The sequence below is a fragment of the Sturnus vulgaris genome, chromosome 1, assembly GCF_052056855.1.
Source record: "Sturnus vulgaris isolate bStuVul1 chromosome 1, bStuVul1.hap1, whole genome shotgun sequence".
In the NCBI taxonomy this organism is placed as follows: domain Eukaryota; kingdom Metazoa; phylum Chordata; class Aves; order Passeriformes; family Sturnidae; genus Sturnus; species Sturnus vulgaris.
The window spans coordinates 122425443-122445605 of record NC_142243.1 but is presented as its reverse complement, the minus strand read 5'-3'; the positions used below and the strand labels follow the sequence as shown (position 1 = coordinate 122445605).

Here is a 20163-nt window from a genome sequence, read left to right as displayed (position 1 = left end):
TGAATGCTGAATCTTCAGAAAAATGTGAGACAGCGAACTAGTGTGGATTTACATAGAGGTTGGTTGTCACGAATCAAGTGGAAGCAAAAAAGGTTCTCTGCCAGAATACCCAAAAATCGCAAACATGTAATCATTTGGAAAAAGAAAATAAATTGGTAATAAATATATTGAAAGTATGCAGTATTTAACAAAACCCAATCAAATGTTCAATAAAAGCTCATGATAAGGCTTAGGAAGAATGAGAAGTTCCCTTCCAGAGACAAAACCTAAAAGCTCACTTAATTATCAGAATGATGACTGCACAGAGACATGACTGGTTTTAAAAATGCTTTATCAGAGTAAATGTGAGGGGGGAAAAGTAGAGCTAGCAAAAGCTAAGTAGCACATACTTGTCTTGTTTCCATGCCAGCATAAAGTGAGCCATCGAAAGGTGTGAGCTGAAATTCAGCTTCTATTCAGACCAGTACGATTCTAGAAGCAGCAGTGACACACATGTGAGCAATGGTAAGGTGAAGGCTATAGTTGCCTGAAATCTTTCCTAGCCTTTATCACTCTGACCTTTCTTTTCACCCCAAGTGAAAACCCTTTTTACTACTCTTGATAGAAATGGCACTAGTGTGGCCATCAAAAGAGGTAGTTATACCTACCACAAATTTGTTATGAACTGTTTCCCCCCTGCACCCCTTTCTCACTCCCTGTCAAAGTACTGATGGGATCCTGTCATTGCACACAGCTACAGAAGAGGGGACACAGTAACAGCACTGACACGTGCTGGAATTCACAGTTTTTACCATGAAGTTTAGTAAGACCCTCACTTCCATTATCAAATCCTAAAATATATGTGACAATATTTGAAAGCTTGGTTGTGAAAGCATTTCTTGTCAAGCTGCTCCCTGGCACAGAAAGCAGAAAGAAGCCAGCAAGACAAAGTATTCCTCTGCAGAGTGTAAGCTGAGCTAGATTTTCCCCCCCTCCTCCCTGAGCCCCCCATTTCTGATGCTTCATACAGCTTTCTAAAGGGCACACTCGAACAAAGTTCCTTTACACTGCCCAGGTTGTCTCACAGTCCTTTAGGTAAAATGATCTGGAAACCACAACATTAGTACACGCTCAATGTACCACACTGGCACATTCTAACTGCAGAACTGCCAGCACTGAGGCAACAAAACAAACCTGTTCTGCTCATGTTTAGACTTCCATGAAGGTTTTCCGGCTCACATGAGTTTCACATGAATGCAGAGGTTTAGGGAATTAGTAAAGTTCTCTTTTGTTTATTCCCTTTATTAGCACACTCCTTCCCCAAACTACATATTAACACACTAGAATCAAACAGCACTGTTCTGCTCCAAGGAAGGGAGGTGAAGAGGAAAGGGAGACAACATAACTCATAGTAAACCATTGTTTTGTTGTATTCTTCAGACAGCAACTCCATATAAGGGGGTTTGCATTCCTCATCTGAAGAGTGACTAACTCACTCAATGAAAAAAAATCTTAGAGGAAGTTGCACAAGAGCAATGAAATAGTTTGAGCCTTCTTAAAGGAAGTATTTTGATCTTGTCATTTATGGTTATATAGAAGCCAAACAAAACTCCATATCACATTACTTTATTTTTCAGTATGCAATGCAAAGAATTTCCCACACAATAGGAAGACTTCACAACCAGAGAGTCAAACTGGGAGGCAAAGAAAGGAAGAGGGAAAGAAATGACAAGAAGTGGAAATGGGAACAGGATAGGAAAAAACTCATAAGCATTAAAATCAGAAACAGGAAGGAAGACAGAAAAAAACGTTTTGAAAAAATTTGATGGTTTATATTTTTTTCATTTTACACAAAAGAAGTGCAATAGTATAATAGGATATCTGTGAGAGAATGGACGTTAAAACAAACAATCAAACCGCCACAAAGAACCAAATCCACACTTTATCCCTTTACAAAATAAATGACTTCAATGAAAAATCACGTGGAATGCCAAAAATTGTACCAGAATGTTTTCCCTGTACTCGGATATTTAAATATTTTATACAAGCAAATGCAGCTATTTTGGGGTAAAAATAGAAGAAATTTATAAAGCCAAGTTCTTTTTGCAGAAAGCAACATAGGTAAACACTGTAAAATACTCACAGCTTTTCATACTGGACTATGGCCAGTACTCACAAGAGCAAGGAAACTGATTACCATAAAACTATAGAAAATAATACCAAGCTTAGCAGCAGAAGAAAAGAAAGCAGCACTGCTAGGCACCAGTAGCCTATGCCTTTGCCCACAGTGCTGACTCTTACATACTTACAGTAAATCTCTTTTTCTTCTCTCTGTGTTCATCAGAGCTGGGAATGCTAACGCTTGGGCAGCTCTCTTTGAGATCCATTGTATGTTTCTTGTGACAAATTCCTTACAGGACCCTGCTTTGGGTGTTGCAATCAGGAGGTTTCGTCAACGGTACTGATCCAAGATCCGCAGCTTTTCTTGAGAAAATCTGAATTCCATCATGTTATCTTAAAGTGAACACAGAAGGAAAATTTAAGAACAGGAGCTCTTAACTCCCAGTGCTAAAAACCTGTGTGACAAGAACTCTTGCTGGCACAAAATGCACATTAATATGCACATATAAAGCCACAATCATGCCTATTTTGTAAACTTTCATGCTTGTAGTCTTTTGTTGTTTCAATGAAATCATTCACATTCTCCAAGGACATAAGCACATCCAAAAAAATCACTGAGCTGTGTAGACATACTGGAAACAGATTTGGCCCCACTACAGAGAATACTTTGTAGGAACAAGGGGCATGAAGAAATAAATGAAGATGACAACCTGGTATCAGACATCTGAGAAATGCCACTAACTTGTACATTCAGAACAATTTATTTCAATGCCAAAGGTTTTCAACTGCATGAGTCTCTTCCAGAGGGGCACTTCAGATTTGCCAGAACATGCTGAGTGCATTTAAATGTCACATCCGAGATTAAAGACGACATGAGAAAAACTAAATATTCATGCAAATTTTAGAGAGGGACACAGGCAGCATCATGTGTCTGTCTGAATATTTACCTTCTCTGCCCCTCTTTCGCCTTACTGGCTATACATCTGTTCAGCAGAGCACAGGCTGTAAGGTCACCCTTTCCCTTCAGTGGAACAGTTGAGTTTCCTTGCAGAGTGTGAGAAGGGCACAACAGAAGAGACTAAGAATAAAGCCATCAAGAGGCAGAAAGTTTAGCGTTAGCCAGATGCCTCTTCACTCACGGAAGGACAGTATTCTCCACACCTGCCCTGAGCACAAGCACATTATTTACTGGAACCTGATAATAACAGGAACTTCTGCAGTGCTCGGGAGCAGCCAAAGTTAATGCTGCATAGCTACAACCCTCTGTTTTGGCCTATACAGCACAGCACAGCCATCTGAACTGCCTCACTGAATGCTGCACAACTTTAGAACAAGATGTGTCTAATCAACTTACAAACATCAGAAGGATGTTTTAGAAAGAGGGGGACCTCAGTTCTCTCCAAAACAGCCAAAGGAAAAAGGAGCGCCCAGTTCAACATTAACTCCCTATTTTCTTAAAACAGGGAAGTATAAAAGTGAACTCTGTATTTCATATCATAAATTTCCAAAAAGCACAAACTAATCCCATGCAATTCTGCTATTAGAGAGCCACCCATATTTATGTTGGCACAAAGGCCAAAGCTCCTGGAATCCAGCGAAAAGATTTGCTCTTGATACCAAACTAGTCTCAGTCAGTCAACTGACTATTTTTCTAGCCAGATCATCGAACTTCATGTTGTTATTTCTCATCTTGCCATTTAAAATTCAGTTAATTTTCAAAGATCTGATAACTTTAACAAAAAGGAATGTTTACAACCACTGTAATCACAGCTAAGTGAGAGATCATCCATACTGCAAGATATTCAGAAAATTCTTTTTAGCTACATTTGCCTTAATTTGACTGTTCTCTATTTCACCAATGAGGTAATTACAGCGTTGAGCAGGATTAAGCCTCTCCACCACCTTTATCTGACTAGAACACAGTTCATTCAACCCAGTTACATAGACCATGAATTTTAAATTGGTTTCTCTTTTCCTTTGGAAAGCTACTGTTAAAAGCTTTACTACAAGGTACACCTTCCACAATTTTATACCAGCATGAGATTAAGAGTGTTCTTCTCCCACTGCCACCTACTAAAATTGAGATGCAAAGGTTAACTGCACTCTTCTCCATCATAAGATGTCCACTAAAACAGTCAATAGGCACCATTTCCAGTAAGTGTTTCACTAAGCTTAGACTTTACTAAGCACTTGTGTCAATCTTTAGCCACTTCAGGTCCAGTATCAGGAACTGAGCATAAGCCCCTGCATTTTATCTGTCTTACTGCTCATCACAGAAAAACAAGTAAAGCTTTAAAATGGATTAGGTGTTCCCTGATTAATATCACTCACTGTCCTTCTCCTCTTGTAAACTAATGTTCGTTACAAAGGTTTCCCAGATGCCTCTACTCATTTTCACAGTACAGGCTGTATTTCTTTCATCCCTTCAGTTCCTTATTTTTAGTGTCAGAGTGTTAAATGTCAGTGCAGGAGCCGTATGGATTAAAAGCTGTAGTCTTGGAAGACTGAGCTTTATTTCAGATCTGAAGTTGAAAGATCTCTGAAAAACAAAAGGAGGAAGTGTCAACCAGATTAATTCAGGAAGAGTTTATTCATCTTACTGGGGAGAAGAATAAATCATCTGAGAAACCAAAACTGTAATGTTCATATTTCTTTCTTTAAGGTGCCTGGAAGATCACTAGCTATGATTACTTTCTTTCCCTGAGGCATCTTCTCTGAGCCGTGCCTGGGTCACCAACGCTAAGCTGAACTGACAAACTTGGAAGAACTGCATTTTCACTTTGCCACTAAGCTCCAGCGGATCAGAGCTTTCTTTCAATTTCTATTTGCCTTGATCATATCAGCTCTTGAGAGCTTCTTACATCTGAACTGTAGGTCTGGCTACAGAAATAGGGACAGACTGCCTTAACCTTTACTGTGCTGCAGTTAGGAATACAGCTGCAGTTTAAACAGCAGGTAAAAACCATTAATGCTGTGATAACTACATGAAGTAATAAATGGAGAGAAAACAGTAGAGACATTTTTATCCACAGCTTCTAAAGTGGAAATTGCAGCATTTTGAAGGATGCCAGGTATGAGTGGGTTTAACAGACACTGTCAGCAGAGGAGTCTCTACCTCTGGTTACAACATTTCCTGGAACTAACAACAAGCAGCCCCTCGGCTCAAATTTGGTACCAGACCAAAAGGGAAGGGAACTTCAGAAAAGCACATATCAAAGTAAATTCCCTCAAATCAAACTTGGCCACCAGTGAAGATGCAGATAACATAGATAACCTGCAAGACAGACTAATGCTGAGACCAGTGCTGTCCAGAAACAGCTAAAACTTAAGCTGCTACAGTATGGAGGCCTGGAACAGGAGAAAGCACAGAAAAAGTTAGAGTAGATCAGAAGTCACCAGTCCTCCTGGCAGAGTTTCAAGCCTATCAACAGTTACACTGTCCATTCTCTCCATGGGAGCTGTCAAAAAGCCAGCAGTATTTTCACCGTTTCCTGCAGGAAGCCACAACAACATCAATTTTCAGGCTGACCCTTGCCTGCAGTGAAGCAAGAGCATGGCAGTAGCAGAACCCTGACACCATAAGAGCATACACAAATCTACTACACCCACAAATGAATGCCTGACTAGAAAATCTTCTGTGCAGCCTCCTAACAGCTGCATGCAACAGGCAACTAAGACATAGTTTAGCAGTATGTGGTATCCTCCTTTTACTCTCTTCTATATAAGCAAACTGTATTAGAAAAGGTTTCTGAAGTTTAATCAGACTATTTTATTTTGGATGAAACATTTTCTATTTTTTTTTTAATGGTAATTGCCTAAAGATGGTATCACTGTATATCAAAAGATTCTTTTTCTGGGTGCTTATGTTTCAACCTCTGCCTAGAATGTCCAAGGCTAGATCAGGTAGCTGTGTACTCATCTGGTGCCTCTCCAGCTGCTGCCAACATTGCCTTAAATACCTGTAAGGCCAGAGCAAACCAACTCACTCTTTGAGTAACACACAGGAAGCAGAGACAAGAACAGACAAAACCCACGAAAGACTCTCCCTGCAAGCACGTTTGGAGGAATCACCAGGATCCATAGCCATTGGAACAGTGTACAGGCATTTCCCTATACACTAATCATCTACCCTGAAGGACTTAGATTGGGACTGAGTCACCATTAAACCAGCTGCTGAAAATCTCACCTGTGATTCCAATTACAGAAGGAACCTGCATATAAACAAACTGAAAGCAAGGCACAGGAGGAGTCCTATTCTTTGCTATAAACTCTACCCTATTTCTTCAAACTTTAGAGAAAGTATCAGCTTTGGCATGCTTTTCATCACTTCCTCAGTCCTCTCCACAAATACATCGATAATGGCTCAACATATCACTGGACCTTACACAATCTTGTAGAAAACCCAGAAAGTCAACTTTTTCTCAACCTCTCTATGGAGAAATAGTGTCCCATTCTTGTTACCAGACAGGCAGCTGACACACAGGAAATGGGGGACAAGATTATCAGAACCCAATGCAACAGAAATACAGGATGAAGGACTGTCAGTGAAGTCAAATGCAGAAAAAGTCAAAAGCAAAACACAGACTGCTAATCTCTAAAGAGAGAGGGATGGCCAGAAGTTGTTCAATAACAAGGTTCTGGAGAAAACAGGTTTCATTCACAAAAGACATCCTTTAAAATATCACATTACATACAATTTCTAATACAGCAACACTAGGCACCACGGTGGACCTCTGGCGAGGCTTCATCTGAATTAAAAGAGAGAGCACTAAACAAAATACTCCAGTCAATCCTTGGTTTATCTCCACACTCCCTTGTAAGTACCATTTGAGAGAGCTGAGAATTCAGCCGCTGGTATAAAGGAAAAAGCCTGCTCCCTGTTTACACATCCACCCACAACCTAGCAGTTTTAAAAATTTCTAGTAGCACCACTCCTCTGCAGCAACATGGGCAAAGTCCAATTCAACTGAATCTTTCTACTTAGAGGAAAGAACTGCAAGTAAAGTGAAAACGCAACCAAAGGAATGAAGTAAGTAATTACCCTCTTTTTGTCTCTATCGAATTGTCTTTGGAGAACTCAAGCAAACATTATCTTCCCATGACTGTACTGTACCCAAGACCATCCCTTCTGCCCCACCTCCCAAAAGAAGCTCCACTGAATTACTCTTAACGGGCATATAACAAGATTCATGGCTTGGATTAGACCTATTTGCATTCATATTTATTACATGACAGAACACAGGTTCTCTGCTGTGGTAAACAAACCCTGAGTAATAAAATGGGTCCTAAGAACAAATACTGCCAGTAAGAGGCAGTTGTCTTTTAACCCTAAACACATCTCAATAATAATTTCAACTTTAGCCTGTGTCCATGGTATCCACAAGGATCACCATGTGCCTCAGATGGTACAACTTACAAAGAGTATATTAAAAAAAATCCAGTTTGTGCTACACTTGCTACCTGTGTATTTCTTGTTGTGCTTTCTCAGTCTGCCTATATACCAGGCCCAATTAAATTTGAATGTAGATGCCTAAGAATAGCACAGCTCAAGAGTTGCAGAAACAGCACCATGAGCTACTTTGAAGAGGTCTTACTGACAGCAGCCACCTGCAACATAGTCAGTTCTACATAAGAGGGCAGTCAGACTTCAGTAAACACCAAGCAAATAATCCAGCCTCATTTTACCCCTCTGGCTGAAAATTAAACGAGAGAACACCACATTTCAATTCCAGATATACTGGACATGTTCTTACATGACCTTCAACAGAAGTCACCAACTGCTCTCCCTGGGTTTCACTACATACAGAATTTAATCCGTTTAAGATGGATGTTACTGCTAACACACTGAACATGTAGAGAGTCCTGGCATTTTTTTTACTGTGACCAGCAAAAGGGAAAAATCCATATAACAGAATACAGCTGGATAATAACATAATGAAATATGCAAATCCAAGCTACAGGCCACAATCCAGAAATCACACTTTTGAAGTCTGTGCTTTACAGACTTGATGGCTGCTTAGAACTGAAAAGCTGTTGGATAATGAAAAGGCAACAACTTAAACACTGGAACCTAAAAGGCAAGCAAGAGAAAGACCCTTTAGCAATATACAAACTGCATGTCCAGTTCACCACCAGTTGATTCATCATGTTACATCAGTGCAACCATAGCAAGTATTCTACCTCCATTCTTCAGGGACAGTTTACAGCCTCCCACAGGTAAAAGCATGCACTGAACTCTCACATATTTCTGTGCTGCTCACAGAATGAGAAGGTTCAGTTCATAAGGATTCACAGATTAGTGGCTTATGTACAGAAAACAGAATTTGGTGCAACAACGTCAGATGTGGTGAGGCTGTAATTTACATCACAGGTGGGAATTCGAGGCTGGAAAGCAATTTTAACACATTATGTTGTTATTATTATTATGTTACATTATCATGTAACCACTAGTGCCTACTTCTTCAGCTTTGCCAAGGTTTTTAAAACAACCAGTACTTGTCACTGACATGGGCAAGTCAATTGTGCTGCATTTCTGATCTAAATGAGGATCTTAAAGTATCAAAGCAACAGGTCAGTTTCGTAGCTTTAAGTTATAAGAAATACAATGCATGGAGACTACCTTAACAACACTGAACTTTCCAAAACGCTTTCCAAAAGCTAGTAACAATTTTTCCTGAAATGTAAAGTATCTTAAAGCCTTCAGGAAAACACTCCTCCATATGCAGCTTCTGTTTTTACCATTAGTTCATATTACAGTTATTGAAGAGATTGATGTGCAGGTGAAGGAAAAAAGAAAAAAAGTCAGAACTATATTTAGACACTGAAACAACCAAAATAGAGTAACATCAACCCTTAAAAATACAGTCTCATTCTATGTGTGGCTGTAAAACCACTTGGAATGTCTAAAAGAAGTTACAAACAAACCTTAGCTACAAGGATACTGCAGCAAGTGATATTCACAGAGATCTTCAGTGCAGGAAGAACCATAAGGGCACTCAGGTGACACTGCTGTGCTATGATGAAATGTACTACCCGCATGACACCGTAGCCTAACCTTAATGGGCAATAAGAAAGGCGCATTCCATCCTGCAAAACTACTGCACGCTCAGAAGCAGCAGTTACACCTTTATGAACTGCTAGAGGAGGAAAACTCTCATTAACACACACATACACACACACACAAAAACGACGAGCCGTCAAAACAGCTTTAGCCATTATACAATAGTCTCTTAATTAACCTCCACAAAATTAAGTTCCTCAAGGGTACCTGAATCCCGACAAAGCAGCGTTGCCTAAGACGCTTCAGTGCTGCTCTCCCGAAACAGCAGCACGTCCTGGCTGCGAGCCACTCGGGGAAGGACGAGAACGACGGCGCAGAGGCCGCCGCGGTTCCGCTCCCTGGGTACCACGGACCCGCACCTACCTTCCTCTCCTCCTGCTGCTCTTCCTCCTCCTCCTCACCGGCGCAGCCACCGAGGAGGACCTCGGGAACGAAACCAAGCTTCTCTCGCCCTCACCCCAGCAACTCTTTCTCGGCTCCTCGACTTCTAGGAAGTGAAGGCGTTCCTGCCGCTGCCGGCCCAGCGCCCGCCGCCGCTGCCCGGCGCGGCCATCGCCCGCCCCCGCAGGACAACGCGCTCGGGGCTCGGCGGCCGGGGAAAGGGAAAGGCGGCTCCGCCCGGGCCGCCCTCTCTCCCTCCTTCCCTCCCTCCGTCTCTCCTCGCCTGCCTCCCGCCCCTCCCCGCCCGCGGCGCCAGGCTGCCCGCCCGCCCGCGCAGCGCTCCGCGGAGCGCAGAGCCCGGCGTGCCCCGGGCTGCGGGACGGGCCGGGAGGCGAGATCCTCTCCCCCTTCCCCCCCATATATATCTACATCTCTACACTAAAATAAAAAACTTTAAAAAACATACTTTGTTTTAGGGGCAAGTTTCCACTTCCCCTAATGCCAAGGTTTCAGTCCCCTCTCTCCTCCCCAGTCCCCTAGGGGGATGCTCCTGCTTCTGCTGGGCGGCTCCCCACAGAAACTCTGGAAAAACAGCAACGCTCTGGTAAAAATAACTTTAAAACATCCCTGCGCACACGAGGGGTTTCAGTTTAACTCTTCAGCGTGTGCAGGGGTGCCCACAATCCGCGGCAAGGCCGTCATTAAACCAGGCAGCCGCTGTAATGACAGCTCTCCTTCCCTATGGGCAGGAGCAGTAACACACAGGGAAAACGAGATAGGTTTATATGGTACCTAGCACTAACTATTTCTGCAGCCTCTGAAATTTCAGGGGTAAGTTTCAATACCCTCGTTAAAATTCAACCGGACTTCTTAAAATGATGTGTAACTTGGTAAGTTTTCTTGAGCAAATGGAGGCCTTAAAACAGTTATAAAAATTATAGGGAAAAAAAAAGCTCCTTTAATGACAGTATCACTCCTCACTTTATTTTTTTAACGAGATCTAAAAGTGCGAGACAAACAGGAGTTAGCATGGATTCTATTTAACAGAAAAGATCACCACACCCATTAAGTTAAAGCCTCATGTTTACTGAGGATCTGCTATGCTTTCAAAGAAGAAAGAGAAGGCTTAAGAGGCAGGGAATATCTAATGCAAATGGTAACAAATAGGATGAGTTAAAAGCCTGTGCCATTTTAGCTTCCTCCCTATAAATACCTGAAATGTTTCTTGGGATTTCAACGGCCATGTAAAGAACAAGCAAGTGTGAAAATATTGCAGCCCGCTCCACTGTATTACCAGTGTAACACAAGGGTGTCCCTAAAATCCCACAAGTTCTCATCAGGAACTGTTCTATTGATTATGGAGAAGCCCCATGTTCTACAGGCCTGTCTTCACAAGACTTGTATTTGGGCCTGACAGGACATGACAGTGCTCATTTCAACAGTCTCAGGTATTGGCAAGTATGTGGCAAGGAGCAATTCAGGAGATCCTGTTTCTGAACAGTCCTGCTGCAGAGGTATTCCTGCATAATACTGCACTCATGTGTCAGGCACCGACAGCCATCCAAGAACTCTCCAAAAACAAATCAGAGACGCAGTCTGGCAGTTTTCAAAATACGTCAGTGTTTGGATTAGTGTGTTGTAACTGTGTACACACAAGCTACAAGTCAACTGGATCACAAGCTTCCATTTCAGTAGAGTCCACACAGGAAGAAATGAGGAATTTTCCCATCCTAACCTGCCCTTTCCTGATTTTGGAGTTTTATGGTTTTGGATAGGTACTGCTAGGTATTGAGACTTGGCATTGTAGCAACAGCCTTGTTCAGATCTGGCAAGGTATTTACCTCTGCATTCATGGAGAGGGTTTAAAGAGGCTTTGTTGGGACTTCTCGTGGTGAGCCCCAGGCCAGAATGCTTCTGAACTTCAGTCAGTTAGAATAACTCACTGGCAAATAATTTAGTCAGGTAATCTGTATTCAAGAGCTATTTTACTTTGCAGTTGTTGAGCAGTGTTCCACTTCTGTCTGGATGATAGTTTTCAGTTAATCATTCACTTGTCAGCAGATCAGTTAAATGGAGCTATTGGACTGATTTACAGTAAAGCCTCAACATAAGAAAGGTGAGAAGATGACCCTGTCTTGGAGATAATTTAACTCTGCCCTAAACCTTTGACTAAAGAGTGGCTATTTGCCCTTCCTCACACCTAAAATCCCTCTGTGAAGACTCGGCTGTCGAGTGGTAATTTTATGCGGTTCCTCTCCCTATTCTGGTGTAGGTAATTAGAGATTAGCAACACAGTACATATCCTTAAATTGTAATTTGCCTGAATTAATTCCACAGCACATCTATCTGTCTAGTGCATCATACTATGCAAGTTATTGTTAAGGTCCTAAAAGTTAAATAAATTGTAATTTATAGATTTGCTTGATGAGCTTTTTAAAGGCTAGTGTTTTAATGTCAAGGTGGATACCTGGTGGTTAACTGCATAGCACACAGAGAAATGCACGGAACTCAACTTGCCTTTTAGTGAAGTTAAAGGTCAGCATTCATTCTGACATTTTTTGTCCCCAGGAACTCCCCTGCATTCCCCATTTATATTTTCTGGGCAGTAATACACACAGAGAATCTCATTTCCACTGCTTTGCAGTACTTTGCTTCTAAGGAATGTTACAAATCCATATAGCGTGCTGCCATCCCAACTATTTTAAGCCTTTGTTCAAGGAATATCAGTGGTTGGGTGGTGGGGGTGGAAAATATGAGAAAAGGGAAGAGAAATTAAGGACCCATCTCAACCCATTGCAAATGCAAGAGGTCACAGAAATGCAGAGTACCTTTAACATATTTCTCCAAGCCCAGGAAGGACAGATAGCAACAATATGAACTATTCAGTTCTGTTTTTACTGAAAATGTCCTTAAATTAGTATGAAAACCTTGTCTCTGACCAAAGATCAAAAGTCTCATTTTATAAAATCAAGAGAACTATACAGAAAAAAACAGAGCATAAAAAAACATTGTAAGACAAAGACAAGCAGGAATACACATTACTTGTTTAAATACAGCCGGAAGTTTTGCTAGTGAATACTGTTCCATATGAATATACTGTGAAACTTTTGTATACATTCAAATATTCACACAAAAAGCACAGCTCAAACCAGTTGACAAGCATAGTCCAAAAATTTTAGTTACTTCTAAAACAGCAGGTTATTGAGCAACAAAATCATTACCTCATTATCACCTTCAAACACTAACACCACAGCTTTCCATTTCAGTTCTTGCATCTTCAAAGGAATATCTTAGCCTTTCTCTGTTAACACCAAGCTTTGTATCCTACTCCTCACACTAAGGAAAACACAACCTCCTTGCCCCAGAACAGACTGTTAATAGTCAAGAGGTTTGGACACTAAGATGAGATCCCGTTTGGAATTAAAACTTCTTCTGTGGCAGTATCATGCCAACTGTTAACTCCAGTTAAACCAAACGTGTCTGTTTAAAACCCTCCAAACATGATACAGTAACAGATATGAAGCGATCTTTAAAATAATTATTGTTAGCCTTTAGCCCATCAAGCCCTGAACTTGGACTGTACTCAGAAAACAATTAATGGCTACCATAGTTAACATGGCATGTGCCAATTGTTTTAATCAGAGAACCCAACTCCCAGGAGGCTGCACCCACCTGCACAGCCTTGAGCAGCCTGAGGACATTGCCCTTCGGAAAGGCTGCAATGGATGGGCCTCACAATGACACAGGCACAGCAACCCTGGGCAAATACTGTCTAGCACCAGGGCTGCCACAAAGACCCCATAATTCACCAGAAAACACACAACTCTTACAACATCAACTACGAGAAGACGTTCAGTGGGAAAGTGAACGAGCTGAAAGCCTCAGAGTTAAAATTGTGGAAGAAATGCCAGCTGGGCAAGATTTAAAGCTCACAATGCAGGTGCAAGCAACAGTATCACCAGGTAACTGTTCTTTACCAAAGCTGGTTTTGTAACACTTAATGAATGTATGCATATTAATAGATTTCATTTAACTCATTTTCATAGTTGCATGCCTGTGCTTATTAGAGGAGTCTGAGTAATGGTTCAGTTTTACATGAGCTGCACAGAGGAAATGCTTTTTTCCCTACTTTCTTTTTGTACACTAGATCAGCTACAGAATGTCTTCAGATGACAGTCTTTCAATTTGAAGGAATGAAATGAATAATTAAAAGACTGATTCATTGCAAATATATACTTCATCCCCTTCTCCCAAGCAAACTAACCAACCCACCAGAAACTACCACAAGTCACCTAAATACAGCTGAAAGATTTTAGTATTATCTTTTGACAAAGCGTAAGAACTTGGCAAGTAAAAGGAGACTTCATTCATAGTGACACAGTGAACTGCCAGTTTTCCAGCACTCCAGACACAAAGATGATGATCCATGTATTACAAAAAGAATGTCCTACAGCACAGAGGTTAATGAATATCAAAACCACAATGTGCAACAACACTACATGGACTCTCCCTTAGCATAGCAAACACCACATATCAAAATGATGGAAAACTATAGAAAAACAGTAATAAACTGCATCATTTCATGAACATCACAGAGTGTGTATAACATGAACCAGAAAAATGACAGCAGCACCACATCAAAGAAATTCTTCACAGAAGCTCAGAAGAAAACTGGTTTAAATCAACTGAAGCATATACTAAAAAGGAACGCTAGTACACAAGCAAGCATTCTGCCAATAGCATAAAGGAATGATGAAATTTCAAAGTAAAAAAGCAGTATCAGGTAGTGAAATACCATATCTGCAATTTCAATACATGTATCTCTATTTTCCTGGCTTCATCCTCCTCAAGTTCTTTACTTCCCTCATGCACACACCAAAATGTATTATTGCTAACATACAAGAACTACTTCTTCTCCTGTTAGTTTCACTTTTTTCAATGATCAGTTTCTAAAAATTACTTAGCATGCAAGGCATTTAAAGTGAATGGTGAATTCGGTGCACAAGAACTGTCTGACCCAAACCCTGCTGTTTACATCCTGTTCATTTATCACTGCATTAGCTGGCAGGGTTCCACCAGAAGACATCATCCAACCATAGCTGTGTCCTTAGGAGAAGCACCACTATCAGAGTATCTCTTTTTGCCCTCACTCACTGCAAGTGTGCAGCCTGGAGCAGGTACCCAAGTGAAACCTCCATGAACTAGTTCAGCCACCAGAAGAAGAACAGTGTGAATGCTGAATTCCTGATACTCTAATTTACCTTAGTTATCTCAGAGACCCAGAGTGTGGATACTGCCTCAAACCACCTCCACTTGCTCACATGGAAACATAAAAGATTGATTTGGGTTCCAAGAATATGAGGAAAAAAGAAGCACATTGGACCTGGCTTACCTCCAAGTCCTGCAAGAGTGAATACATAGATAACAAGAGGGAATATATAAATAACAAAAGGACAAAGATACCCAGCTGCATTATAGGCACATAGCAACACATGTGCTTGACATGTCACATACACAGCTTATAGGTACATGCTGACATGTTCTGGGACTAGTTTCAGCAGACAAGCATAAAACACAGTAATAAATTACTGCACTGGTAAACACTGTGAAGCTGAAGTTATCAAATACAGCCCATAAAGTATTAATTGCCAAAAAAACCTCCCAACTGACAGTACCGTATGACCTGCATTTTGCTCTCAACATTCTTTGTAGTTCCATTTATAAATACAGTTCTATAAATTAGGGCAAGTCTCTGAGTTTCCAGGAGATCTGAGCAATTTGTGAAGGAAGGTATACCAAAGCTAAGTATAAAAGAAAAAAATCTCTCTAAGTGGTAATTCTGTATGGATGTTTCGTATTTCAGCCTCCTGAATCCCAGCTACAGCACGTTCTACTAGAATTGCAAATACAGGCTGGGGTGAACAAACATGCTTTGGTAAACAAGTTCTCTGGCACACAATGTTATGTAGGTGGGGTCTACCCAGAATGTCAAGAGTTCTTCCTCAAATTGTAGAGATGAGCAAGAACACAAGGACCTCGTTTGCATTTTCAAGCTATTTAGTGATATTCTAGTCAAATGAAACTGAAAAAGGGCTTTGGTTTGGAGTGTGTATGTCCCCCCACAGAAGGCTCACAGGCTTTTTCCAAAATAAAAGCATTTTAAAGGAAGCCTGGGATCTACAGAATAGGCCAGATTTGTTTTTGCTATTCTATTAATACTTCCAACAAACTGTTTATGGCAAAAGACACATTAATTCTACTAAAGCACTGTTATGCACCAACTCAGAGTAGAAAAAAGGCAGCAACAATGAAAAAAAAAAACCCAACCTACCAAAGCAGGAAGATATGTCTTATAATCCAAAAAGGACACAGATTTATGACAAATGTTTCAAGAGTTTATTATTTGCTGACCTTACTTTGCTTACTTGTTTATCTAGCCATTTCCCAGGTTTGCCAGATTTCCAACCCTATTCCTGACCCACAGAGAAGATGTACATTCATCTACTAGCCAGAGAGTCTGATTGTTATTCTCCAAGAATATTTTCATTTTCACATTTTCTGTCCTAGGAACTATGGGTCAGTGTTTGAAGGGTACATGTGGGTCTGAACTTTCAAGTGAGTTTCAGAAAGGATTTATATAAAGATACATCAGCAATATTTTACATAAAGATGCATAAGGTCTTCTTATACCCGGTAAAACCAATACAACAAGAAGTAGGTACAAATTATCAACTTCTGGACTCCACTAAATTAATTTTTTCTTTAACTTACCTTTCTTTTTATAATAAGGCAATCTCGCAGAAGCCAGTTAATGGAATATTGTAAATCTAAGTACGGAGTGTAAGCAACAATTAAATAAATCCATCTAATCTCAATATAATTCAAGACCACTGTTGCATTATGCAGCTTTAAAAAGGAACACGGCAGTATTTCATATTTGAGGTCACCAATTTTTTGATGTTACAGGGTAGGGACCACAAGCAACGAGGCAAGATATTATAGGTTACAGCATAGAGCATGACTACTAGGTAGGAGAAATTATCACAAAATTTTATCTATTGACATTTATCTTTGATGTACGTATAGCCATTTTTAAAGAGACAGAACCAGATTATTTAAAAGACACGATATTTTCTTGAAGTCATTGTTCGAATTACTCAAATGTTTCATAAGAAAATGTTCCTGCACACAATCCAAGCTACTCTTGGATGTATCAAGACCAAGTCTTTCTCCAACTACAGTTTTCTCCAACAATGCTGTACAAATTAAGGTAGTTTTTGCAGATAACAGCACGATTCTAAGTGTGCACAAGAACACAAAAGAGCAAAATGTGAGAGTTTTCTAATTACATGGAAATCTTTGTGTCAACCTGGTTCATTACATGCTTTTATAAATCTTTGAATTAAAGAAAAAATTTTGCTCTAGAAAGAAGATACAAGATTTTGCAAAGCCATGAGAACTCAGGATGTACATCTCCTGCATTGAAGCTCTCGATAAATACGTTGTTACTGCATTGGTATTAGAATATGGGATAGGTGTGGAATCTGTATAACATTCAAAAAGCTACCAGCAATCAACCTGTGTTTGGATGTAATTGCAGTGGTGATAAGGATCTCCTAACTGGAATGTGCACCATGCTAGTGGATGCTAATAGGAGCAGTGTTGGAGGAGGGTACTAATATCTCTCACTCTTGGATCCTCTGAAGCACATCCCATGCAAGCACTCAAAAATTTCTCTATGTCACAGCAGCTCTGTTTCCCCTCAGGTCTGGGATGAGTCAGCAGCAGTTTGCTACACCAAATTGCTTCCGATTTAAATGTACCTTTCATTTATTTTAAAAGTGTTGCAGTAACAGCCCTTCAAAATACCCACTTGAGAAATAATGTTTCATTGTTCACCTTTATGTAACTGTGGTTCTCCCAGGCCTACGCTGCTCTTTTTTTTTTATTTGTTTGTCTCCAATTTACGCCTTCCCGAAAGCAGCTGTTGCCACACCAGAACCTCAGGAACACTTCCCTGCTGCTGCGGTCACCTCCCCTAGGGAACCTGGGGTGCTGGGCAATCTCCAGCCAAGGGGTCCTCACCACACACCTCTGTTAAAATAAAGTTGGGGTAATTGCGGATATTTTCATCCTTCCCCCATCTACCTCCCCCGACCGATTTAGAAGCGCGTCCATAGTCAGAAAATACAACCACTGTTTATTTCTCACTCTTACAGGAATGATGACTAATTTTGAGAACAGAAATGCAGAAGTAATCAGGAAGCTTTTAAAGTCACAGTAAGGAAGCTGGCTTTTGCTACTGCTGACTCCTATTTCCAGCATTCCTATAGTCATAACTGCTAAATGAAGTTTTTCATATACACTTTATTGCATGCATCGTGCACTATCCTGGGTTCAGCTGCGATAGAGTTAATTTTCTTTCTATTAGTTGGTACAGTGCTGTGTTTTGGATGCAGTATGAGAACAGTGTTGATAACACATTGATGTTTTAGTTGTTGCTAAGCAGTGTTTACCCTAAGTCAAGGGCTTTTCAGGTTCCCATCCTCTGCCACTGAGCAGTGCACAGGAAGCTGGGAGGGGTCACAGCTGCCCTGAACTGGCCAAAGGCATATTCCATACCTTAGAACATCATACTCAACATATAAACTGGGGGAGTTGGCCAGGAGCCACCAATCCCTGTTTGGGGATGGGCTGGGTGTCAGGGCATGAGCAATTGTATTGTCCATCACTTCTTTCTCTTGGGTTTTATTCCTCTTTCCATTTTCTCCCTTTTCATTCTTCTTTTCATTCTTCTTCTTCTATTTGACTTTATTTCAATTCTTAAACTTTTCTTTGTTCAACCTGTGGGTTTTACCTTTCTCCAGTTCTCCCCTGCATCCCACCAGGAACAGGGGGAGTGAGCAAGGGGCTGGTTGCCACTTGGGGTTAAACCATGACATGAACCTGCACAATTAAACTTGCACCACATTTTCAAATCTGGTTTATAGGAAGGATGTCCCAAGTCACACAAGCCAGAGCAATTTATGGGATAAACAAGAGGCAGTAGAACTTCTATCAACTAACAAAAGGACCAGTGGTTGAGCGAGACAAAAAATGAACAAATAAAACATCAAACAAACATCAAAGAAAAAGACATTTTGGACGTCTCACATAAAAGAAAATTTGAAAGCATTAATATGCCTACCATGGTGGACAGGTAGAACCAGACTATGCTTGTATGGCCGCTAGAATTGTGGAAGTATGAAAACTAGATGTTGGGATTATTCATTTAATTTATGTGAGATTATATTAAATTTTGTTTTAGTGTGTGTCCAGGAAAGTTGAGAGGAGAGACCATGACTTCCTGTAGTGTCTGGAAGGAGGGAAGAAAACATGCAGAACTCACACTCCTTTACTTTATAACTAAAATAATAATTATTATTTTGAGATTTTCTTTTGTAAAGAAAGAAACTACCCACCAAAAAAACCCAAATATATATTGGGGGGGGGGGGGTGGGGGTGGAGGGGTGGAGACAAATTTACCACAAAATTAAGTAAATCGGATACTAACAAAAAATTATTCCAGAAAATAATTTTCAGTACCTTCTGAACACATAAACTGTGGAATTTGTCTTATATTTTAACCAGATTCTTTTGTTTTTCTTTTCCAAGTGTGACAGCTTCAATTCAGAGGAAGTCCTGAACTGACAGCCTGTCAAGAGCAGTGTGGGTGCCTTTTTCACTCACCCTGGGTGTGAAGCAAGTCAATGGCAAGCCTTTAGCATCACTGGTGTCACCAAGGGTGAATGTGCAAACGTACAGCTGTCTCTTGGGGGTGGAATGCAGTGCAGCATTCTCCATTCAAAACAGCAAGGGGAGGCATTTCAGTTAATTGCTGAGGTCACCCACGTCAAGCAGCCTTTCCTTCTGATGGAGTGGTTCAGTTAAAATGTTCTACTGTCACTGCTGTAATGAGCCAAGGAAATAAATCCATGGTTGGAAGTGTCTGGATCCAGCATCTGACCTTTGTACAGTGTCAACAACTTGTGAAACAAAATCTGGACCATCCCACGATGGGCTGAGGTTACAGACCAGAAATGGAGTCTAGACGATCTTTAAGGTCCCTTCCAGTCCAAACCATTCTGTTATTCTGTAAATCTGAAAGAATACACTCTCCTTAGGTCTTAAATGGATGTTTCCCACTGTGGTAGATCCATTGTCACTGTGCACAATGGCAGACAACAAGCACAATGACAGCCAGCAGAATCTGAAGCCTGGCAAGAACAAGCCATTTGCACTGACAGAGCTAATCAGTTTAAACAACAACAAAGCCATTAAAAACCACCTATCAGCACCAGGGTTATTTGTTTGATATCTCAAATCTACATATCAAACAGCTAGCAATTTAGAAGCAAAACCCAATAGTCTGAACAGGGAATCTACTACCATGAGGAATCTTAACAGACCCACAGTATAAGGAGCAAAGGCCTGTGAAATGACAGCACTTTAGTTTAGTTTAGACTTAATATTCTTTTGTTTCAAAATCATTTTTTTTTTACATATGAAAAGGGCAGCAGACCCTTTAGATTAGTTTCTAGACAAATGGAAAGCCCAAGAATGTAGCAAAGAAAATGTGAACA

The 20163-nt window shown here is 40.6% G+C and overlaps 1 protein-coding gene across 5 annotated transcripts in view; it reads right to left on the bottom strand.

Moving 5' to 3' along the window:
• SGK3 (serum/glucocorticoid regulated kinase family member 3) overlaps positions 1 to 20163 on the bottom strand; it is a 54962-nt gene that overhangs the window by 23753 nt on the left and 11046 nt on the right. For 2 of the 5 annotated variants that reach the window (XM_014873023.2, XM_088175791.1), the window contains one exon: positions 2289 to 2493. In XM_014873023.2, coding sequence (XP_014728509.1) covers positions 2289 to 2366 — 78 coding nt within the window. In that variant the 5' untranslated portion in view covers positions 2367 to 2493. Of the gene's footprint in view, positions 1 to 2288; positions 2494 to 3047; positions 3179 to 9523; positions 9800 to 10007; positions 10060 to 20163 lie in introns of those variants that run through there. The other 3 variants (XM_088175798.1, XM_088175805.1, XM_014873022.2) reach the window with 3 other exon arrangements.